The 24,640-nt window shown below is 38.1% G+C and overlaps 2 protein-coding genes across 6 annotated transcripts in view; one reads left to right on the top strand and one right to left on the bottom strand.

Annotated features, from left to right (window-relative positions):
- The first annotated feature begins 6,024 nt into the window (after positions 1–6,024).
- Positions 6,025–15,227, top strand: LOC107698811 (multimerin-2-like). The gene is made up of 8 exons (XM_016499925.1): positions 6,025–6,364; positions 8,969–9,091; positions 9,167–9,273; positions 9,450–9,530; positions 10,282–10,383; positions 11,590–12,008; positions 12,111–13,602; positions 13,812–15,227. The coding sequence occupies exons 1-8, from the start codon at positions 6,102–6,104 to the stop codon at positions 14,228–14,230; spliced, it is 3,006 nt and encodes a 1,001-aa protein (XP_016355411.1). The 5' UTR covers positions 6,025–6,101; the 3' UTR covers positions 14,231–15,227.
- Positions 14,671–24,640, bottom strand: part of bmpr1ab (bone morphogenetic protein receptor, type IAb) — a 43,973-nt gene continuing 34,003 nt past the window's right edge. For all 5 annotated transcript variants that reach the window (XM_016499921.1, XM_016499922.1, XM_016499920.1 and 2 more), the window contains 10 exons: positions 20,916–21,087; positions 20,716–20,818; positions 20,533–20,632; positions 20,077–20,173; positions 19,666–19,801; positions 18,392–18,584; positions 17,841–18,138; positions 17,537–17,712; positions 17,297–17,427; positions 14,671–16,872 (listed from right to left, as the gene is read on the bottom strand). In XM_016499921.1, the coding sequence (XP_016355407.1) occupies positions 16,747–16,872; positions 17,297–17,427; positions 17,537–17,712; positions 17,841–18,138; positions 18,392–18,584; positions 19,666–19,801; positions 20,077–20,173; positions 20,533–20,632; positions 20,716–20,818; positions 20,916–21,087 (1,532 nt within the window). In that variant the 3' untranslated portion in view covers positions 14,671–16,746. The remainder of the gene's footprint in view (positions 16,873–17,296; positions 17,428–17,536; positions 17,713–17,840; positions 18,139–18,391; positions 18,585–19,665; positions 19,802–20,076; positions 20,174–20,532; positions 20,633–20,715; positions 20,819–20,915; positions 21,088–24,640) is intronic.

Genomic DNA, 24,640 nt, shown 5'->3' with positions numbered 1-24,640 from the left:
TGTATTTTTAGTCATGATTCGCTACACCATCTGTTAATTTCTGTGCTGATGAGCATAAGCAGACGCTATGGGGCTGCAAGCCTATGACATAACACTTGAGCACTGCACATCATTTCCCATCTCTCTCTCTTTCTATGGTGGCGTAGGGGGATGGTGAGGGTTAGTCATCACAGTCCACTCACAACCAGGCAAATCCTGCTGCATCGGCACACACACATGGAAGATGGGGAGCACAGAGAGGGAGGGAGTAAATGCTGCAGTGCTCAGCTGATCCGCTCTATATGCCCCGCTTACTTTCTCTCTCGTTCACATGCACATAAACAACACTTTATAGTGCGTGCAGGACGGAATAGTGTGCAGACTGTTAGTTGATGAAGTTGGAATTATTCAATTGTACTGGACAGGTACATAACAGGTAAATAACTTATTCACATGCACATGAATGCATGCAGGAAATAAGTGTCAAAAAGAGTAAAAAAGCACATCTTAAAGCCTAAAAGTAGTGCACAATAAATTTTTATGCATTAATTATTAACTGCACTAATTTTTGTTACAAATTACTAATTGTTACATTGTTAATAGTGTGAGCATGTTGGACTTTATTGAATTAAATTGTGCAATATTGTATAAGACAGTGCATCATAGTGTATTGTGTGAAAAAAAACATTTATTTATTTAATTATGAAATTCATCTGAAATATTAGTGCACACTCATCTTATTGTTTTATATGAGCTTTCACTACTTCCCGTTCAGGTCTGCACTCCCATAACTCTCTCTTTCACCACACCCCAGGTTTCATTCCCTGCACCATTTTTGCAGCATTTTTTTTTCCGTGTATCTCACATTCGCAGCTGCTTCCATCTACACTCTCACAACTCCTCAGCAGACTAGAGCACAACCTCACGGAGACCCTCCTCCACACACGCTAATGGAATGCAGACTCATCCATCACATCTGCATTAGATCTACTGGGAATAATTGCAGAGACCTTTATAGCTATTATTACCACTGTCAATGCTGCATTATTTTAGCAGTGCATTAAAACCAGATGCTTCTTACAATTATTGCCATCCTCTTGCACCTTGGGGACATGCATCCTCCCTCAAAGCTGGTTGTTTATTCCTTTATTTTTGGGAATTAATTTGAATAATTTATTTGTACAAACATTCTTATCAGTCCCATGAAAATATACACTTTACTATTACCACAGTAAACGAAGGAACATGGAGAATCCTTTCATTAGAACATCCATCCTGGACGTTGAGTTTGACGATGGTGCTCTGCAGACGAACTGGGCCTGGCAGAATTTGCAAGGGATGCCTGTGTCTGTCTATATGCTGAAAGTTTCAGATGACAAGAGAGAGGAATACAGAGAGAGGTTCTGTGCCGGGAGAGACGGAAAATAAATAAATACATAAATATATATATATATATATATATATATATATTTATTTATTTGCAATATATCTGTATTTAATTTGTATCTAATGAAATATATTTGTATTAATTTTATACACACACTATTAAATATATTATGTACATTAAATGTATAGCATGCTAATACAATATAGCATACATTTACCTTTATTACGAGGCCATAATATTACTGGTAATATAATGTAAATAGTAAATTAATTATATAAATTTGTATTTTACCATTTTTATTACATAAATTTACCATTTTTATTACAAAAAATGTAATAATATGCATTTTAATATAAAGTATACTGTATGTTAATACAATGTGTTATACATTTGTATTTTAATATTTTATTATACATACATAAATATGTGTTCATACATTTATTTTTTATGAAAACATTTTTATTTAAACATAGTATTTTAATATAAATGGTAATACAATGTGATATACATTTGTATTTTAATATTTTATTATACACACAAACACACACACACATTTAATTTTTTTTTAATTAAGAGGATATATTAAATTATATAGATATATAGCATGTTAATTGAATATAATGGACCTAATATTTAGCTTTATTGAGGATAGAATGTTCTTGTTGACATATATAGAGTTAATATCAAAGTTTTGGGGGTGTATTATATTTGCTGCAGACCTGCAAATCGGAATGTAAAAAAAAAAAAAAAAAAAATCAAACAAAAACAGCTGAATCATTCCTTACTTTCCATGCTAAAAATATTTTGAATTGTCAGCTGAAAGTCACAACTCAGCAAGAATTCTGTGGTGTGATGCAATCTGATTGGGTGAGGATAACAAATACCAACCCACCTGGTGGCTGTGGATTGGTTAAGGATCACAGGATGATGGCTGACACAGGAAATAGAAGCTGTGAAAGAGCGCTGAGGACTGAGAGCAGTAATCTCTGATGGGATCAGACAGGGCCGCTCTCCCACTCCACTGTACGTCACATGGTCAGCTGTTTCCATGCGGGATTAAAGAGTTTACAGGCTATGAATGAATGACATACTCTGGCCCAAGCATGACATTCTACAGCAGTTACCAGTCTGATGTGGAATGACATGCAACACATATATGAATTCATGACTATGAATATCATCATTAAAAAAAGTATTAACTCACTCTTTGAGTGCAAAAATGACAAAAACAAGACTATAACTGATTGGAAAAGCACATAGTAAAGAAGGAGGTAAGCAAGGATTCAGATTGCAAGTGGTGCTGCTATCTCACCAGCTGGGAAATGATCGTCAGTATTTAACATAACATAAACATGCAGAGAACAGAAGCATTTATCAGGCCGTAGACTGCTGTGTAGTCTATATCTAAACAGTTCTTCTGCCAGCATGACATAACAGAGAGCTGAGAATAAGCTGATATCGCGCTGTCAGAAGAGCTCAAAGGATCAGATTCAACAAAGAAACACATCCGAATACATCTCACCTTCCTGCCAGTGCTTTGCAGGTGAATTCACCAGATGTTTTCTGTTCCTCTACTGCAAGCAAACATATGCCAGTCAGAACATGTTTTTATGATAAACATACACTGGTTTTCTTCATGCTGGGATTTCCCATTGGGATTGATTTGACATCAGGCACTGATCACACTTACAACTAAAGCAAATGAAAGGACAGAGTCTGAAAAAATGTAGGCTGATATTGTACTTAATTTGTAGCAAGGACATTGTTAAAGTAGTCCATGTGACATCTATGGTTCAACCGTAATTTTATGAAGCTATGAGAATACTTTTTGTCCACGAAGAAAACAAAAATAAGGTGCATAATGCATTGAGGTACTGTCGTGAACGTGCATCAAAGACTGACATGGAAGAGAAGAAATGGTTGAATAAAGTTGTTATTTTTGTTTTCTTTGCACACAAAAAGTATTCTCGTAGGTTCATAACATAACGGTTGAACCACTGATGTCGCATGGACTATTTTAACAATGTCTTTACTACGTTTAATATCTTCATTTGTGTTCCAAAGATGCACAAAGGTCTTATGGGTTTGGAATGGCATGAGGGTGAGTAATTAATGACAACATTTTAATTTTTTGACGAACTAACCCTTTAATTCTGTAAATCTCTGCCTGTGTAGATTCCATGTGAATCTACTCTTTAGTAAAATTAAGTACAAAAAAACAAACAAACAAACAAACATCAATACCAAGCCACTGTTGCTCAGCCATTTGACACTTATTTGTTAAAGACAAGTAGTTTTCAGCTAAATGTGTCCTCACATATGTGACCCTGGACCACAAAACCAGTCATAAGGGTAATTTTTTTTTATATGTATGTATCTCAAAGCTAAAAGCGAATAAATAAGCTTTCCATTGATGTATGGTTTGTTAGGATAGGACAATTTTGGCTGAGATACAACTATTTGAATATCTGGAATCTGAGGGTGCAAAAAAAAAAAAAATCAAAATACTGAGAAAATCACATTTAAAGCTGAAGTTCTAGCAATGCATATTACTAATCAAAAATTAAGTTTTGATATATTTACGGTAGAAAATTTACAACATATCTTCATGGAACATGATCTTTACTTAATATCCTAATGATTTTTGCCATAAAAGAAAAATGGATAATTTTGACCCATACAATGTATTGTTGGCTATTGCTACAAATATACCCCAGCGACTTAAGACTGCTTTTGTGCTCCAGGGTCACATATGTCAAAGCTTTTGAAGGCTAGTTTTACACTACTTATTTTCTAAATTTAAATGTCCAACACTAAAAGCCCCTCTTATCTCGACATCCAAAAAAATTATTAGATAATAAGAGTAGATAATATCATCCCCCTACTCTAAAGTAAGCAAACAGCCTCTTATCTGGTCAAGGTTGAGTCAGCCTAACAGATATGAACAGACAGAAAGTCTGTGGTCAGAGTGTAGGAAGCCACGTTGTGAAGCACAGGCCGAGCGCTGGTTGCTGGGCTTGGAGTGACCGGCCCAGGAGACCCCATGTTTGTTGTCACAGCTGAGCTGCGCACTGTTGAGGCAGTCAAGCGCAGACATGAAGCCAGAGAGGACCACCACACCACAGAGAAAATGCCTTCTTAGTTTGACAGTAACTCATTCTCTCTGTGTAAACCCCCACCTCAAGCAGTCTAATTCTAGTGCGACCTCTTGGTAGGTGGTATGTTTTCACTCCAGGCTGAGAAAGAGCAGCTGAAGTCTGCTCCAAAAATGGAGTTTGGGAGGCATGGTTTACGGAACGGGGTCAGCGCTAAGAACAAGGGCTCTTGTGTGTTATAAAAACTCTAGTCATTTATCACTGCAGACGATCTCTGGACTGGAACCATAGCATATATATAGCTGTGCTGAGATCTATTTCATTTTTTTTTCTTTCTTCTGCAAACACAATTTTTGAGCCAGAAAATATGAAATGTACACTCTTAAAAATAAAGTTTCTTTATTGCCATCTATGGATCCATGCAAATATAGTATATACTATCCCTGGAATCTTTCCATTGCACAAAAGGTTTATTACATTGGAAAAAAGTTCTTAGATGATTAAAACGTCTAAAAGGAAAATAATGGTTCTTTTAAGAACTGTTCACTGAAGTGAAAGGTTCTTTCGCAAGCCCAAATGATTCTTTCATGGCGTCACTGTGAAAACCTTGATTTTGAAGAACGTAAAGGCCTGTTTACGCCATGATAACAATAAAGATATCATTTAAAAAATTATTAGAAATTAAAAAAATGGTTAAAAAAAACGAGCATCACTATAACAATGACAGCACAGAAGAACACAACATTGTTGGAATTGCAGTTTTTTTCCAGCTGATGAACGATAAAAACATTGACAGCAATCAGAATCTGTCATGCTTTAAAGAGCTGGAGTATTTAAAGTGCCAGATGACAATTGCAGTCAATACTTATAATAAACAGAACGTTATCATGCATTGGTGTGGATGCTAATATAGTTATCTTTATAATTATTATTCTTTGTGTGAACGGGCCTTTGTCTCACCAACGCGTGACAGCCTTATAGTGCTTTACAATGAAGTTCAATGGGTGACAATTTTAGTTGATTATTAGTTAATTTGTTCATTTTAATATTGTGAACTAACAAAAACAATCTAGATCTTTTTGTTCACTGTTAGTTCATTACACCTAAAGCAGTAACTGATTTTAATGAATTGAACCTTATTGTACATTTATTGTTTAGTGTATAAACCAAAGACTAAATAAGTAAAAGGAATTAACATTGACTGGTAGAGCATGGTGCTAACAATGACCAGGTCAAGGATTTGAATACATAAAGGTATAAACATGAAACTCCAAACTTGAGTATAAAACTAAAAATCAATTTTCTTGTAAACAAGCATCATGCATGAGACTGCAATGTGTGAGCTTGAGTGTGAAAGGGAGCTGTAACTTTGCAAGTAGCGCAATACATGGATTTAAGGTTGTTAACAAGCAGCAGATTTCCTCCGATTGTTGGAGAGTGTTGATACTGTCCAGGGAGAGTGAGGGGGAGTGGGAACTGAGAGGGTGGGGAGAGAGGCATGCTGGTGAGGATACCGGCTGGTTTGGACAGAGAGAGAGAGAGAGAGAAGGAGAGAGGGGTGGGGAGTTTCCAGGATTGTTTAAGGCTAGTTTTAAAAACTGCCATCCGGAGGAAAACTTTCAGTACCTCTGGAAAGCAAGATGGCCCAAACTCTGCCTCTGTTGCTGTTGGCCGTGCTGAACTCTCTGAGCTGCCACAGTGAGGTGAGGGCCAGGGACCCTGACGTGGAGGAAGAAGAAACTGTGGGGACTGGAGGAAGGGCACAGCGAATTTCTGGCACCTTTGGGACAGCTCACCTACCCTTGCCACATGAACATCACGGCATCCCGAAGCCTTCAGAGGGCAAACCTCAAAACTCAGCATCCCCCTCAAGAGAGGCTGTACATCCATCTGCACAGACAGGGTGAGTCAAACTGACATATTATTTCAAACCATATGTATTTATAACTGTATATACAATTTTGTGTGACTCAGGTGAGAATATTTAATTTGACATGAGTGATAAAAAAGGTGTGAAGAATATATTTGTTGTATTTGTAAATTTGTTAATATATTTGTCTTGTTTGACTTCACCTCTAATTTTCATAACCCTTGTTTTCTTCTTTTACACTACTAATCAGACATCTGGAACACCAATTTTATTATTATTATTACTTACCACATTGTAGAATAATACTAAAGTCAAAACTATGAAACAACTTGAACTCAAATTAAAATAGAAATGATAGTGAACAAAAGCGGTTATAAATCAAAATGTAATAAATCACAATTTAATATTTTATTTTTTTCCAAATCAAAGTAGCCGAGTGTCTACTTGAGATCACAAATGTAATCATTTTTTTTCCTGCTTAATGAGGTGCATCCTGGGATGCTTTTCCACTTGTTAGCTGCTTTTCTTTCTCTGTCTGGCCCAACCTATTCATGAAAAATAAAATAATAAAAAATAACTAATTAAATAAATAAATTTAAAACATGTTATTAAAATCATATAGTATAAAAGAAAAATAGTAATTTTTGTAATAAATTCTGAATTATAAAATGTATTTTTTAAGGTAATTCAAATTGTATTTGTAATTCATATATAGATGTTTTTTTGTTTTGTCTACAAAATTAATTTTTAAAGCATTTAAGATTCAGCTTTTTCAAATGTTTAGTCATGTGTGACTGGTTTTATATGTGCTCTGGAATTTAATTCATTTATTTATTTGGCTAAACAACCAACACTACAGTATACAACAGTACAACCCACTGAACAGACTGTACATGTATCCCACACAGTCTTGTTTTCATTAGTTTCAATATTAAATATGCCGTTAACATTGGCTAAAGTCCATTGTATTCTCCTTTTGTTCTGAAATGAAGTTGCCCGGGAGGCTTGATTACAGTAATCTTACAATGAAAATACAAGTTAGAGCTTCAGTGATCTAATCTGAAACAATTGGGTGGGAAAGTATTATAGAGTGACTGAGTTCCAACTCGGTGTGAAATCCAATACATACATGCAAATGTTTAGCTGTCCACTTCTCTTAAATGTGGTGGCTGATATTTTAGTCTTGGTAACACACACATTAACTCTCTTTGGGAGCTCTATGCCGATTTCTTGAGGATGAGATTCAATGAGAGAGGAATTAGACCGGACTGAGCATGCTCAGTACAGCATAAAAGTGAGGCAGAGGAAAGGTACCCCTACAGCAGTTTTCAAGGGCATTTACCTTTTAGTTTGGACCAGAACAAAAGCATATGAGCAACAGCTGTGTCCAGAAAAGACATAGGAGGAGTGCTAATCAAAAGTGTTTAGGTGTTTAAAGGAAAATAAAAAGAGATAAAAGAGGGGTAAAGATGAAAGAAAGATAGACTGATGAAGAATGTTCAGATGTGGGTACATGGAGACAGATTAATGATAAAGCCATAAAGCGGCAGACAGGACAGCATTCAGCCAAACTATGACCGAATCAGTGTCTGAATAGGGGCTGATGTTTTACTGGACAAAGGGACTATATGGTTCAAGGTGGCAACAAGAGGAAACAGGACAGCCCACCGCTATCTAATCTCTTTGTTTCTGCAGCGGATGCACAAAGGAAGGTCAGTAGAAAAAGCATGAGTAAGGGGTCGTTCATACAGGACGTGTTCTTGCATTTGAAAAGAGCTAGAAAAGAATAGTAACATGTTTTCAAAGTTCAAGTGTTTTTACAAGCCATCTCAAAACGCTGATCCTTTGACACGATATGCTGAAACGTCACAGAGTTCAAAAATGCATCATATGTCCCATAGAAACACAATAAAAACTTGGAACATGGATGCATATGCAGAAACCCATGCCATGAGAACAGCCTCTAAGAAAAGCATCCAAGTCATTTGAGAGGAATAAACTGTGCATGAAAACACAGACATGCAGCAGAAAGAAAGAAAGGGAACTGACATGGAAAATCCTGTTTATGTATTTTTCAGTCAGCTCTTATATAATGTTCAAAATGAGAACAGCCCACGGTTTATACATAATCAGCAATTATAGCGTTCATCACTGTTGGGAAATGAGGCCACTAAAATGCTATTACACAACTTTTGAGCAATTGAGAAGAGTTGCCACCAAACACACCTTTTAGTGTGTGACAACTTCTCTAACTGGGTCATTTTTCACAAAATATACTTTACTGTATGTTTACGAAATACTACACCACAGAAAAGCACAGACTTGCCAAAATAAGATTGAGGATGTGTAGACATCGTAATCAATGTGGGCTCATCAGATTCTCTCTGATACAACAGAAAGCTAAAAACAAACATAATGAACTTGCCAGTGGAACGGCATATAAAACCGTTTGCTCAGCGATTATATCTAGCCCCGAGCATGTTGGGAAGGGTACAACAGGAAGAAACAGGGGCTCAAGAGCATATATCTTCATCAGACTGTGATCGCTTGTAATCTTTGCTCTCAACTTTCACTTTTCCCTCGTCTTTCTTCTTTTATTCAATGTTTTATCTTCCCAAACCTTCTGTCTCCTGCCAGAAACTGGTGTGCTTATGTAAATCACCGTATGGTCACCACAGCTGTACTCAGCGCTACGGAGACTCAGACTGTGAATTCTGTGAACCCCTGTTCTGATGGAGCTCCTGACTGTCAAATCATCATGTGAGTCACATAAACCTCAGATCATAAGTTTCTACTATGCTTTGCTTTCTGGATGTTGATGATGGTGATCATTAGGTATAGGCAGTCCTCACGGCCTGTATACAAGCAGAAGCAGATAGCACTCTCTTCTATGCACTGGATGTGTTGCCCAGGATATGGAGGACACAACTGCTTGGAAAAAGGTAACATTGCATGCAAATACGTTCAATTTCAATGTCATTTTACACAGATGTACACATACAATATGTTAGGAATATGCGTGTTGGTCTTTGGCTACTTTCAAAGGAAAACATCACTTGAGTAGTCCATTCAGTTTTGGTGACTCATCTGTTGCTTCCTCTTTATCTATCTTTTCCAGACAGACCTCCAGAGGATGAGACGCATGCTTTAAAGTCTGATATTAATGACAATGGCAGCTCAGGCAAGTCTGTTGTTTTGGGCAAGGCTGGCTTTACCTTTAACCTTTCATACCTTTCCTTTTTCTGTAAGGTTGCTTTTTTTTAAAACAACCTCTCTGACAAACAGAGGAAATATCCAGCAGGCCTTTGGCTCAGTGAGTGTCCTTCAACAGGAAAGGGAGAGTCAGCTGGCACTGGATAGCTGGAGAAACAGTGCCCCTATATGCCAGAACGCAAAAGCAACAATCATGTTTAAGAATAACAACAACTTAAAGTCATGTTTTCCACATATCCAAAATATCTGGCAGGTTAATTTTTTGATGGCAGGACATTTTCCCAGAAGCCATCCTTTGTGCTCTCATGCCTTTGTTTCCTGTGTAGAATATGTCTATGTGTCTTTTTAAAAGGTATCCTATAAACCATTCATCACTCTTGCAGTTTAAATCACATTAATCAATGTAATATTTTACTTAAACTTTGAAGTCGATGTGTTGGTTTACAATAGTCTCATGTGCCAAATATTTTAAGCCTCATATCATAAAAAAAAAAAACATTCTTAGTAAAAATAATATTTAGTTTCATAATATATTGGGTCATTAAATATAACATTCGTGAAGCATTTTAAGCACTGTAATCTTCTAGATTAGATGTTGGAAAATCTTTAAGGTCTAAAATAACCCCTCTCAACTAGGCATATGCGTGGGCCCAATATTTACCCTCAAACTCAAAATGTTCTGGTTAACTTCCTTCCCACATTCTCTCTCCAAACAAAATGTGTTTGTTCTTCTTTAGGAGGTAAAATGGGGACTGGCCAATTGGATGATGCAAAATGGGCTGACAAACCCATGCAGGAGGCTCCTAATCATGGTTATTCACCAAACCAGAGTACTGTTGGTAAGCTGCAAAATCAGCATGCAGGAAGAACATTTAGACTGACACAATACAGTAGGCATGTGAGATTTCACTATTCAAATGTGAATGGCTTGACTACTTAAACAATGACGTCTTCTGGAGGATATCCTCTCTTTCTTATAAACAAACTCCACCATGATGTAATCACCCACAGATGGAAGGAGACAGGGCAAAAAGTCATCAGTGAACCACATGCTCAAGATGAGTCATAGAATAGATGATTGGAAAGAGGTTTATAGCTTCTCCTGGAGTCTAGCCTCATTCAAAGAAAATGTTATCTATAACCACTGAGCTCATTCCGTTTAAATGCAAATACAGTCTATAAAGGAACATCCATCAAAAATGCATTAGCTGTAGAAAGTCAGATATTCAGTGACATAGTGAGATGTGTTTGTTTAGGAGGCCTGTAAGGAAAGGGCAATTCCTGATGAAAACACCATAAAAGCTCATGCAGTGCCCGTCAGGCACAGTGATATCCTCTAGAGACTAGGGTTCTGGCAGGGAGACTGTCTGCATGAGCTCAGCGATTTTGTTGTTTCCATGTTGTTTCTATTGTGTTGTGCTAATTTCGCTGTTGTGGCTTGCTTCTGTTGTTGCGACTTGCTTCCATTGCGTTGCAACTTCCTTCCATTGTGTTGTGCTAATTTCGTTGTGTTGTGCTAATTTTGCTGTGTTGTGGCTTGTTTCCGTTGTGTTGCGACTTGTTTCCATTGTGTTGTTGCTAATTTCGTTGTGTTGTGGCTTGTTTTCGTTGCATTGTGCTAATTTTGTTGTGGCTTGTTTCCATTGTATTGTGGCTTGTTTTTGTTGTGTTGCGACTTGTTGTGTTGCGACTTGTTTCCTTTGTGTTGTTCTAATTTCGTTGTGTTGTGGCTTGTTTCCGTTGTGTTGCGACTGGTTTCCGTTGTGTTGTGGCTTGTTCCCATTGGGTTGTGCTAATTTTGCTTTGTTGTGGCTTGTTTCCGTTATGTTGCGACTTGCTTCCGATGTGTTGTGCTAATTTCGTTACGTTGCGGCTTGTTTCTGTTGTGTTGTAGAGATTTCATTGTGTTGTAGAGATTTTGTTGTGTTGTGGAGATTTTGTTGCGTTGTGCACTACTGGGCCACTGTAGTTTTCACTAATTAACATCTGAAAAGTATAAAAATTGTAAGTCTTTACATTAAAGTGGCTTGTTATCAATATTCCAGGTGCCAGAGAAGGGATCCCTACCTCTCAGCCTTTGCCATTCCTTGATTCATCCATTCTGCTGTCGATGCATCAGTTAATGTCAACTATGATGAGTCAGCTTCAACCAGTGCTGGAAAGCTTCAATCAAACTCTGATACATCTGTCCAGTGAGGTGGAAGCATTGTCTCAGGACTTGCAGCAGTTGCGGATGGAACAGGAAGAACACAGGCCCATGACCAGAGGCGAAGATCATAGCGGACCTATCGAGCAAAGACTAGAGTACAGCCATCTCCAGATCAGTCAAATGAAAACCCAATTGGACACACATAAAGACCAGTTTGAGAGGGCCTTTCAGGTCCAGCAAGAACTGCTGAAACACAACCTAACAAAACTGAAGGAAGAAATGGATGATCAGATCAGTCAAAGTCAGAATGCACAGGTCATTCATTCACTAGGACAACTTGAAATGATTACTCAAAAAAACTAACACATAAAAAAGTGCTTAAGTTAATATATAATATATTTTGTGTTATACCAACAGGTGAATCTCCAGTCTCTAACTGAATTGGTTGAGGAGGTGAAACTTGGCCAGAAGAAGCTGGAAGGGGCACTGCAGAGAGAACATGCTGAGTTTGTCAATCCGAGTGGAGGCCAGCCAACACAGGAGTCAGGAGTGTGGGAGGCCATCACTCGACTAGATGAGAAGGCACAAAGTAACTCTGCGAAGCTCAGCAGCTTGTCTGAGACTTCTAAGGACTCTGATGGAGCGGTCCGGGCTTTGCAAAGAGACCTACTGGACCTGGAAGAGAGCCTAGAGGAGGTCAAACAACGAACTGAGGTCCACTTTGCAGAGACTGGTCTGGAGGTGGAGGCTACTCGTGTCAGGGTGCTCAACAGAGTTGGCGAGCTTACAGCTAACCTAAGTGCACACGAAGGTCAGTTGAGAGAAATTGAGCTTGACCTGGACAATATCTATCAACAACTACAAAAAAATGATTCAGCAGTTGAAGAGCAGGCCTGTAGCTGCAAGTCGATTGGCAGTTCACTAGCTAGGTTGGAGCTGGAGGTGGCTAATGCGACACATTTAGCCAAACAGAACCAGCTTGCACTTGAGGAGACAGATCTAGAAAGGAATCAGGTAACCGAAATGGAGGATCTTCATCAGGGCCTGCTGAACATAAAGGAATCATTGGCTTTTGAGCAGGGCAGAAGCAGGAGTCTTCAAGACAGCATGTCCCAGCTACAGGCTTCACTCCTGGACAGCCAGCAGGAGATCCGAGGCCTGAGGCAGCGGGACAAGGACAAGTCAAATGAAATTCAAGGCCTATCAGCCATCTTCTCTTCCCTCCTGAACGATGCCATACGCCACTCTGAAGTCCTGGAAGTGCTACTCGGAGAGGAGGTCCTGGAATTCACACGCTGGTCACACAACCAAAAGAAAGAGCTCAGTATCCCAGATCTTTTACAGAAAATGGATGTGATGCAGCAAAAGATTGAAACACATGATAGGATTCTGGCCTCCCTTCGGAGAAAGCATCCTGATGGAGATGAAATGAATAGCGATGACCCAGTGACATACTTAGAGGGGACTGGTACAAATAACCAGGTGAGGGGCCCTGAAAGTTACCAGTCCTCTTTACCAGACACTTCGACTGGAGAGGAGGATGTGGATTATTCAGTCAGTGACTTCTGGAGTCTGGGAAAAGAGGTGGAGCAATTAGCAGGTAGAATAGCCATGCTGGAAGAACGCTGTGGAAACTGCACTGCGCCACCTGGTGGTTCTGTTGTAGAACTGCAGGTAGATATAGCATCCCTACGTCAGAACCTGGAGGATCATTTGAGAATGTTTCGAAAACTGTTCAGTAATACAGAAGAACTGATCAGCTCGACCAGAAACCTGAATCTAGATGAAGTTTGGAGACTGGTGAGAAAAAAAGAAGGAAAGAGAAGAAGGGGGAGTCTAAAGCAAGAAGACCAGATCAAAAAAGAAGAAAAGTCTTCCAGTGAGCGAAGCAAAAGATACAGTGAAAGAGGTAAGAGATCTTACTACATTTATTTAATTTGCCATTAATTTTGAACATGAATGAAGTTTTTTGATACTGAGAGACCTGCATAGTGTACATACAACAACACTGCCCCTCAGTGGACAACACTAAAACTACATCATGACAAAGCATTTTTCCTCTAACTGAAAATGATAATTTTTTACCTAAAAATCATCAAAATAATTTTATCTCTTCAGAACATGCTTGGTTACCACATTCCCCCGTGGTGTTCATCACAACCCTGGACTACAGAAGAGGACCAAATGGGGAGCTCACATCGAAAAACGTAGCTGTGAACTATGGTGGTACTTTTAATCCTACATCAGGGGTGTTCCAGGCCCCTGAGACTGGATTCTATCTCTTTTTAGTAACCTTAGACTTTGAGAGAGGCCTTTCATTGGCTGTATTAAAGCGCAGCGGAGTTCCAGTGGCCTCTCTCAGACAGGAACAAGGGGAGAAAATGGGACCAGTGAGCCGAGCCTCCTTGCTGGAGCTTCAGCAAGGGGAGACAGTTACATTAGATTTGATGCATGGATCATTACGAAAAGCGCAGCCTGGGGACAACACACTGTCTGGACTATTGCTCTTCATTACGGAGCACAAGGACATGCTGTGAAGAGAACTGGGTGAGTGACAGAAGCATGGGAGGATACATTTGAATCTGACGAACTGTGCGTCACTGCCAGACATGCTGTATTTTGTATGCATGAAGCCTCTTCTTGAAGGTGCAAAAAGTACTTGTTGAAATATTATGTTTTGTAACTGATTCTGGAATAATACTGAGAAACATGGTAAGTTAAAGAAATAAGGGGGAGACAGTTATATAACAGAATTATTTAGATACCACCAGCCCTTCTGTTGATCTTTAAAATGTGGAGGATCTAATAATAAGGCAAGGAATACATGGAAACAAGTTCCTGAGGCAATATGAAAAAACAAAAGTACCAATAGTGAGGGAAACTCTGTACATCAAAAAATGGACATCCAGCAATTCCTTCATTCAGTTTGATCACATTCAACGCAAAATGTCAATCAAGAAGAAAAAAAACCCCATAATGATTGTGTACTAAAATAAGGTAATTTACTTAAAAATTGATACATTGGACTAATTCTGTGTACAGAACAGCTTTTCTTGGAAAACATAAGGCACCTCTCTTAAAACCAGATTAAAACAAAGTTCATATTATTCAGGCCATTTTACGTTTCCTTACATATTAAACAATTAAGACAAAACATTGTGTAGTCACTTCTCTAGACATATGAGCTTAAATTAGTTCAGATATGATTTTACAAAGTAACTGGCATGGTTGCAATGGACAGAATAGGCTTGAGGACAACTGCAGCCCAAACATTTAGAAAAGACACACAAGCAATGGGATATCTGAATCTTCAATGCAAAGTAAAGGGTTTTGTACCTGTATGATTTATATTTCTCAGACTGCTATAACAACTTATTTAAATGCACCCCGATAATATAACATTCCTGAAGGCAGGAATGACCAATTTTATTATTTTTTTCAGACAAAGGACCCTGGTTTTGAAATTAAACCTGTATTTTCCACAAGTGCTAATAATGCATTGGTGTGTGATTTAAGTTTGAGATTACGCTCTTGCAAAAAAAAGTCTTTTCATGTATATGAAAGTTGAACTAAAGTTGCCTGTCCTGACTTTTCAGTAAATTACATACAAAGGGTCTAGTTTTACACATTATAGAAATGACAAATAATGATAATTCACACCCACACTTTCATAGGAAGTCATTAAATGTAGAATTTCATCTTGAAGTCATAAATTTAGTATTTGAAAGTTTGAGCTGCACTGTAAAAGCATTGAGAATGTCAGTTGCAAGAACAATGTTAATAGTCCTGCAAGTAAAAATATCATACCACAGTAATTTATACTATATGACATGACATGAATAAATAGCACATGCATTTGCATTATTCTATCACATTAGACATTTATGAGTCATATGATTCCCAAGCGTCACATTAGATTCAAGGCAAAACTGTTTAAATGAGGCATTGAAAACAGCAATCCAACCTGACACTGATGAATCAGATGTGATATAGTGAGGTTCACTCGAAGGCTATTGGATAAAATACAACAACATTTATGAGGCATTCGGGAGCAGTGGGCATACATCTGCACCGACACACCTGCAATAAGCCAGATCAGATCTGCCATTCTGAGAGACTGAAAGTCACCATATCTTCTAGATGAACAGATCTTGTATGGCGGCGGTGTTGGCAATATTTGACCGGTGGTACTTAAATTCTTCAGGCCAGAGCTGGAGTAATGATCACATTACTCCTGTCATTATACCTGAACTTTCTATTCCTAATGGTGAATACATTCCCAGTCTTCAGAAAATGGGAAGGTTTCAACTAGTAAACCTTATTGCTAACACTCTTTTTTGGACAGATTCTCAGAAAGGAAAGCAGTTGAAGGAATAATTTTTCAAAAAGGCTATTAATTAAAATATCAATATGTAGTAACGGGACATTTTTTAGTTTTATACATATAATATAGGTCATTTGAATTAAATAGGGTCTGTTCACTTTTGATGTTTCAGTGGCCACAGCTGCACATGATCCAAATGCAAAGTTGTCATTTTGGGACGCTAGCCACACTGGAGCATATCCCAAGCATAATATATCACCCCAAATATGTCCGCCTCTCAACTCAGTCAATAACAGAGGGGTCCGTCGTCAAGCCTTCTCCCAAACGGCTCCATCACTGCTGGCACCATGCCACTCCTCCATACAGACGTATCGTATTACACAGCTTTCACAGAAAGCACCATATGCTCTTCGAATCTCTCCCAATATATAAAAGAGCATCTGAAGAAGGAAAAATGGTGGCAATGGGGAGGATGTGAGTACCGATGCCTGCAGACCAGTTGTCCTTAGTTCCTCGTGGATGCACTATGGCACATACAGTCCAGCAGAGGGTGCTACATGACACTAAGAGCATTACTGCAACAGGGCGAGGAAACAGCCAGACAAGGAGGCAAATGTTCTGCTCAGCAGCACTGCCACAGGTCTGTTTAGGAACTGAGGCAATAATTCATAAAAGTGAGCATAAATATCTCCATGATTTCTCTCAGACTGGCATTGGAGGGAAAACTGATCATATTTTGATATCCTGTGATTCAACCATTTTGGCGAGTGTTTTTTTGACTCTAAGAGCTGTGAGGCGAGAGGCTGGGTTGTGTGCCCAGCACTCAGACATGAGCTTTAGCATGGCCCGTAAGCACTGCGTGGAGACAAAAAACAAAAAAACTATTGTTTAGGGTTGCATTTTACACAACTATAAAATAGTCAGTTACAAAGCAGTGATGTTTAAAAAAAACCCATGAAATCAAACGTTTTGTGGCATTTTAGGAATGAGATCAACTTTATGGCAAATGTATTCATACATGTTGACAAAATTAAGTTTTTATAAGATTGACTTTTAACTTGAAGATTTGTAGATGGTTAAAAAATTCTCTCATATAAACGCTGTTCGTTTCAACTTACTATTCAAAGAATTCTGAATGAAGAAATGTTTCATGAGCACCACATTAGCATATTTGAATGATTTCTGAAGGATCATGCAACACTGTTTGTTTCTGTCTTTTGAGTTTTTCAAAAAATTTTAACTGAGCGCTGTTGAACTAAACTGCAATGCTAGATCTTACCTCGTCACTGTTCCAGCGATTAGACACCACTGGTCGCATGCCTTTAACACACACCACTTCCCTCATGTCCTCGTAGGATGGTTCTGAAGGTACCATGTCCCAGTATGGCAACTGATACTCCTCAACAATACCTGCACATAAAAGAAAATGCCATTATTAAAACAAACCCATCACATAAACATGCTTTGAAATGTGTACACATTTTAATCTCATACACTGACATAACCCACATAAACTAACCTCCTGTCACGCATCGGCGGGCCATCTCCCAAACAATGAGCCCATAGCTGTAAATATCAGCCATTATGTACGCTTGGAATTGGTTCTTATTTAGGGTCTCATCCAGGACCTCTGGTGGCATGTACCGTCGTGTGCCCATCCTTGTGCTCAGAGGGACGTCCACCTCATTGGTATCACTAAAATAAAAGCAAATGCACATGATTGCATACTAGCTGTAAATAAAGTATGCTTCAATTATGTTTTTTTTTACGTTGCCGGTGTGTTTGCATGCATGTCTGAGTGTGTGTTGCAAGAGTGTCTTCACCTGTTGTATTTCACAGCCAGGCCCAGATCAGCGATGCAGCAGGTGCCATTCTTCTTTATGAGGATGTTTTTGCTCTTCAGGTCTCTGTGAGCGATGGCAGGTTTGCCCTGCGTACCATAGATCTCTGTGTGGAGGTGGCACAGGCCGCAGGCTGCAGAATAGGCCAGCCTCAACAGAGCCTGTGTGTCCAGGGTGGTGTATTTCAGATAGTCATAGAGAGAACCATTCTCATGGTAGTCTGTGATGAGGAAAAGCTGAGTGAACGCTCCCGTGCCCTTAATATCTGCAGCTATAAAGCCTGGAGCAAGATAGGAAAAGTTAGTGTTAATGTAAATAAAATATTAAATCTGTAAATGTTTTATATCAGGGTACAAAACTACAAAAAAACTACCATGAACCAGGTAAATGTTTCATTGTCCCTTAATATGATAATATTTTGAATAGAAACGTGTTTGACTCTGTACATCGATAATGATTATTTTAAATGCATATATACAATATAATGTGTCCCTACTCAGTGTCTCTGGCCTTTTTTTTGTGATGGAACCTACCGAGTATATTTTCGTGCCTCATGAGCACCGTTTGGTAAATCTCGGTCTCTCTGAACCAACTAGCCTCTTCACGGGTAAAGAACACTTTCACCGCAACCTTTTCTCCTCTCCAGCGACCAAGCCACACTTCTCCATACCGCCCCTTCCCGATTTGACGTACCATCTGAATTTGTTTGGCAATGGTGCGCTGGACCTGTGAATCGACATTGGACAATTAGAAAACTGGACAACCATGTATCAGAAATCAAAATATTTCACGGTTCCGAACCAACAAAAGTTGCAAAACCATTTGTCAAGGGTTCCCACGCCTTCTGACCAATGAATTTATGATGTTTTCAGTTTCATGACATTTTCAGCAATTTGTGATTACTGGATAATAGAAGTGTAACGGTATACAAACATGACGGTTCTGTACGTACCTCGGTTTTGACATCACGGTTCGGTATGGTTTCGGTACAGCAGGAGGAAAAAACTAAACATAAATTGTTTTGTTTTTTTTATTTAACAATGGTTTACTGAACAAATTGCTCTTTCTTTAAATAAATTCAATTATAATACATTTTCTTAGAGATAAAAATCTACATCAGCTTCTGCTCTAAACTATAGGGAGCTCTTTTATATTGTTATAAGTTTACAATTAACAACAGAGCCCAAACTTAAATTCAATTACTTTACACTTTAACTATAATATTCAACACTCAAATTTAAAAATTGTATGCAAACATGTAAATTGTTTTCAACACTAATTGAGCGATTATGTGAGGGGTGAGATGTTCATTCATGAATATTTTGCATTAAAAATAGTAATAAAGTATAAAAATAGTAATAGTAATAAAATAGTGATAAAAATTACCGAGCTCCGCCGTTAGTATACGGTGATATGTCACCCCTTAAAAAAAGTGTAGAAACAGCATTTATTGTCTGAATTTCCTGAAAAAATGGAACGATTTGTTCGGTACATATGCACATACACCGAACTGAAAGACCTGAACTGAAAATTTTCGGTACAAATACGTGTACCGTTACACCCCTACTGGATAATGATTTTCAAAACAAAACAAAACAAAACACAAAACTAATTTTCTGGCCAATAAAATATTTTAGATCTGTGCACAACTACAAACATTTATAATTACTAAAGAAATTTCCATTACCTTTCCCTGACTTTTTTTTTTTATAACTGAAAACCACAATTCTCTGATATTTACTGGTTTTCAATGACCTTTAAAACCATGTTCTTATAATGAAAAACATGTTCAGAAATGGTGCCTCACCAGCAGGGGGAGCCCTGAACCGGAGCCAGTGCTGGACTGACTAATGAGATCTTTGAGAGACTCTCCTGCAGGGATGAAGGCCTCGTCCTGCTCCAGATCTCTCTGGTACCGTCTCCGTCCTGTCTGCAGCTTATACCTGATCAAACAGCCACACAAAGCATATAATCACCTTCAATATGATGTTACATCACAGAAGCCTTCCACAAAGGGATCAGTTACTTATTACTAAGAGACACAGTATATATCCATGCATTAAGGTCAACCATAAAAGGTGCTAAATTTACTTGACTATCTTAAACAGGTATGCCTCTGCCAGTGTTATCAGTGTGCTGGTCAATAATTAACAGACTGAGGTGCATCTTTCATTCATTTCAGCTGGATAAACATGTCATTATGAAATAAAAGTCTCACCTGTAGTAACACACCACAGTTATGGCCACCAAAGTGAAGCAACACACCATCACGGAGATCAGAAAGGCCAGCAAGTGGGCGTTCCATAACTGAGGCTCTGGATTACAATGAGATCACAGAGTTTTAAAAACTGATAATAATAGGAAATGTTTCTTGAGCACCAAATCAGCATATTAGACACTGAAGACTAAAGACTGAAGTAATGGCTGCTGAAAATTCAGTTTAGCCAATACAGGAATAAACTACATTTTAAAATATTACTAAAAAACAAAACAAAACAAAACAAAAAACATTATTTTAAATTGTGTAATGTATTACTGATTAAATAAAAGCAAAAGAGACTTCTTTCAAAAATCTTACAGACTCCAAACTTTTGAACACAAGCGTATATATACACACACATACATATACAGTATTTATTATATTTAGGTTGTTCTTAAGTGAAGTGCTACTCACTTCCTGGAATAGGAGGTGGAAGTGTGGGCTGAAGGTCTCTATTACAGAAATCAGTGGAACAGCACTCAATGGTCCGTCTGGTCTGAGCATTAGGAGAGTCCTGCACAACAATAACCACATTCAGTCAATGATAATGTCTCAGCACTTAAGCATTTATTCTTCACCCTCCTGTTCATGTATTACCTTGCACTGGAAGTGGGAGCCCTCATACTTCATGCAGCCAGAGGTGAGGATAGCCTCACCATGCTCATCCTCCTCTATGATAGCAAAACACTGGCCGTTCGTGCTGCGTAAACACAAAAAGACCATTTAATCACAGTGTGCACATTTGGGTGAGGAAAGTGGCTGTTGTGAACAGAAGGAAAAGCACACGGTGTACTCACTCGCAGGTGTTGTTTGTGGCATCTTCGGGGCAGTGGCCTGAACAGTAGCAGCTAAGGAAGCGGGCAGCATCCTCTGGGGCCACGGTGAACCCGTCCCCTGACAGTGGTCTCTTTGGATCTGATCCGGGCTTGACCCCAGTGCCGTGAAGCATGTAGTCTGGGTTCTGCCCACCTAGAAGAATTGAAATACGGGAAACTAGATTTTAGACTGCCTAAAAATGTAACAGTCTCTGACAGAATCATCATTGTGCAAACATTGAGTCATATCAACCATTTTATTGAAGCAGTGAAACTGAAAATCAAAACCAAGCCAAACATGAATATATGCGTATGCATAAATTGCAGTCTTAGGACTTGGAATATAATGTATGAACCTTATGCACTATTTTTTATTATACTTTTATAATGTTGTTACATAATTTTTGAAGCTTGAAAGCTCTAGTCTTGATTCACAGAAATGAGAAAGAAAGAAAAATATACACATAATATATACCTATACAGAGATTTTGTATTTTATAAGCTATACATATCGATATATATATATATATATATATATATATATATATATATTATTGTATGTATAGCCTAATGTTATATATTATATAATGATTATATATTAAATGTATGTAGGCTAATCTTAAAAAAGATTTTTGTCCAATCAGATGCTGTCTATAATGAGCAATACCACCTGCAAACCAATCACCAAGTACAAAATCATGGTTCATAGCTGTGATAACTAAATTATATACAGTATGTACTGTATATATATATATATATATATATATATATATATATATATATATTAGGGCTGGGCGGTATATCGAGTTTGTACGATATATCAATATTTTCTTTATAAGCGATTTGATGTGAGGCAATACCGTTTATATTGATATACAGTAGTTTGATACGAGCGCATCTGAAAATATAGTGGAGGACACAGACTGAGCTGCTGCGGAGAAAGTGCATAATCCAAACTGTTCTAAACATGTGACAAGCTTCATATTAAGTCCTTTAAAAGCTGGTAAGACATAGTTTATAGTTTCGTTTCGCATATTAGTTTAAACGGCTTGCCCCGTCAGATGATCGGACAGAAAGGCTGCATGTGCCGCTGACAGAGACGCTAGGCTACTTGCGCTGTTTAATGTGTTTGAGATGTGCTGTCTTCCTGAATGCATAACTTACATTTCACAGGTATATTCTCCATCTGTACATGTTAGAAAGCCATGGAAATATGTCAATTTTTCTGTCAGAAGTGCATGAGCCTTCTGTTTTGGGATTCTCCGCTAAATTTCACAGACTTCAGTGAACGAGCGCCACAACGTGCATGCGAATATATATATATATATATATATATATATATATATATTAGGGCTGGGCGGTATATCGAGTTTGTACGATATATCAATATTTTCTTTATAAGCGATTTGATGTGAGGCAATACCGTTTATATTGATATACAGTAGTTTGATACGAGCGCATCTGAAAATATAGCGGAGGACACAGACTGAGCTGCTGCGGAGAAAGTGCATAATCCAGTTTGTTCTAAACATGTGAAAAGCTTCATATTAAAGCCTTTAAAAACTGGTAATACATCGTTTATAGTTTCGTTTAGCATATAAGTTTAAGCGGCTCGGCCCGTCATATGCTCTGACAGAAAGGCTGCATGTGTCGCAGACAGAGACACTAGGCTACTCGCGTTGTTTAATGTGTTTGAGATGTGCGGTCTTCCTGAATGCATAACTTACATTTCACAGGTATATTCTCCATCTGTACATGTTAGAAAGCCATGGAAATATGTCAATTTTTCTGTCAGAAGTGCATGAGCCTTCTGTTTTGGGATTCTCCGCTAAATTTCACAGACTTCAGTGAACGAGCGCCACAACGTGCATGCGAGCCAAACAGACACAGCTCAATTAAATAGGAGCGCAATACTTCTGACTAAAATATACATTTCGCTTAAATATTTGTAGTTGGACAATAAATGTGACATGTAAAATTTTATTTTATTTATTTATTTATTTTTATGATAGCACTGACTGTAGTGACTGAAATGGGGTAATCAAAATCGCCTAACACAACTGTGCTTTTGTTCTCATTTATTTTCATTTTTAGTTTAGTGAATTTAACTTCCGCTTTAAAAGCCTTATTTTTGTTTTTAGATTGCAATGTTACAATGTAAGAACGATTCACTCAACTCACGATGTGATATGATTCACGATACTGATTTCACAATACAATTTTCTCACAATTTCTTGAGATGAGATTTAAGACGGATTTTAAAAAAAGGTGTCCTTTTGTTATTTCTCAGACCAAAAAGCTGCACATTACTTTGTGAAATTGAAAATGTCAAACAATATACTAACTTGAAATTTTAAAACAAATCCCAAATCAAATAAATAAATAATACAAATAAAAGAAATGTCTCCATGCACGTAAACTAAGGTTTTACCTGTGTATTTTAATCACGATCCAAACAAAGATGCTGCATAAATGTTATTTAGATTGTAAAATTGAAACAAATTGAAATTTGAAACAAAAACAAAATGGTCTGACTTTAGCTTTGTGATACTACATAAAAAATCTGAACAAAACAAAAACAGCAGACGGGCTGAATGAGATGAAAATGTCACTCTCTGACAGCAGGTGGCACTTAAACAGCAGGTATTTATAGGCTGCTGCCCTTTAAGACTGAATGCATGGATCCAATATAATGATACACGTGTGATTTCTTTCTCCACTGTTTACGTTCATTTAAAGGTGCAGTGTGTAAATTTTAGCGGCATCTAGCGGTGAGGTTGCAAATTGCAACCAACGGCTCAGTCCCCCGCTCACCCCTCCCTTTAGAGAAGCTACGGTGGCCTACACAGGTAAAGATGCTGTCGGTAAAGACAGCAGAGAGCAATGCGATTTCTTTACAAAGGTAAATTAAGGAATTATATTTACTTAATCATTCAATAAATCGATGTTATTGCGAATGTTAATGTACTTGTTCATCATTGTGTCAGTGTTTTATTCGCAAGAACAACAAAGTGACGAAACGTGCTGTGTAGAGCAGTTTGTCCGTTTAGGGCTACTGTAGAAACATGGTGGCGACTTCCATGTAAGGGGACCCGCGGTGTATGTCGATTATTGCTCAATCTAAGGTAATAAAAACATAACGGTTCATTAAGTAAGGTCTTTATACACCTCTGAAAACATAGTTATGTATATTATATTGCATTTCTGTCAATAGATCATTGTAAATATTACACATTGCACCTTTAAGACATGAAAATACTTGCCGAGATAATTTTGCATGTATGTCTCCATTCAAGTGAAAGAGAAACGTGCTCTGCCTGAAATGCCGCTCTGTATGTGCGCGCTTTGAGCGTATGCGCGCGAGGCGCGAGCACCGAACTGAATTCTTCATGCGCATGAATGGTTTTATACATTTTGGTAGCTAAGAAATCAGGAAGGGGGCCAACACTTTTTCACACCACTGTGTAATCAAAAAAGCCAGTTTTGTCCACTTTCAAGGCATCGCAAGTTCACGTTTTACCGCAGAAGCCGAAAAGCGCCCTTGTTGTTTTTGAACCGAAGTTGATAAGTCCATTTTAGCGAATCAGCGCGTTGTATTTAGGTCAGGTGACAAGGCTACTTTAACTTTGAAAAGACGTGCTAGCTTAGAGGAGTTTCGTCGAAGTGATCGAGGATGGATAATTTCGATGAACTTGATGAACCTGTGA

This window comes from Sinocyclocheilus anshuiensis, unplaced genomic scaffold, assembly GCF_001515605.1.
Source record: "Sinocyclocheilus anshuiensis isolate Anshui unplaced genomic scaffold, SAMN03320099.WGS_v1.1 scaffold230, whole genome shotgun sequence".
In the NCBI taxonomy this organism is placed as follows: Eukaryota; Metazoa; Chordata; class Actinopteri; order Cypriniformes; family Cyprinidae; genus Sinocyclocheilus; species Sinocyclocheilus anshuiensis.
This window is presented reverse-complemented; position numbering and strand designations above follow the sequence as displayed.

Bases quoted from the DNA above. Each gene is read 5' to 3' on its own strand.
- LOC107698811 (XM_016499925.1), top strand. From the start codon at position 6,102: ATGGCCCAAACTCTGCCTCTGTTGCTGTTGGCCGTGCTGAACTCTCTG. The intron at 9,092-9,166 runs GTGAGTCACATA...GGTGATCATTAG, and splicing joins CCTGACTGTCAAATCATCAT to GTATAGGCAGTCCTCACGGC. The intron at 13,603-13,811 runs GTAAGAGATCTT...TTATCTCTTCAG, and splicing joins CAAAAGATACAGTGAAAGAG to AACATGCTTGGTTACCACAT.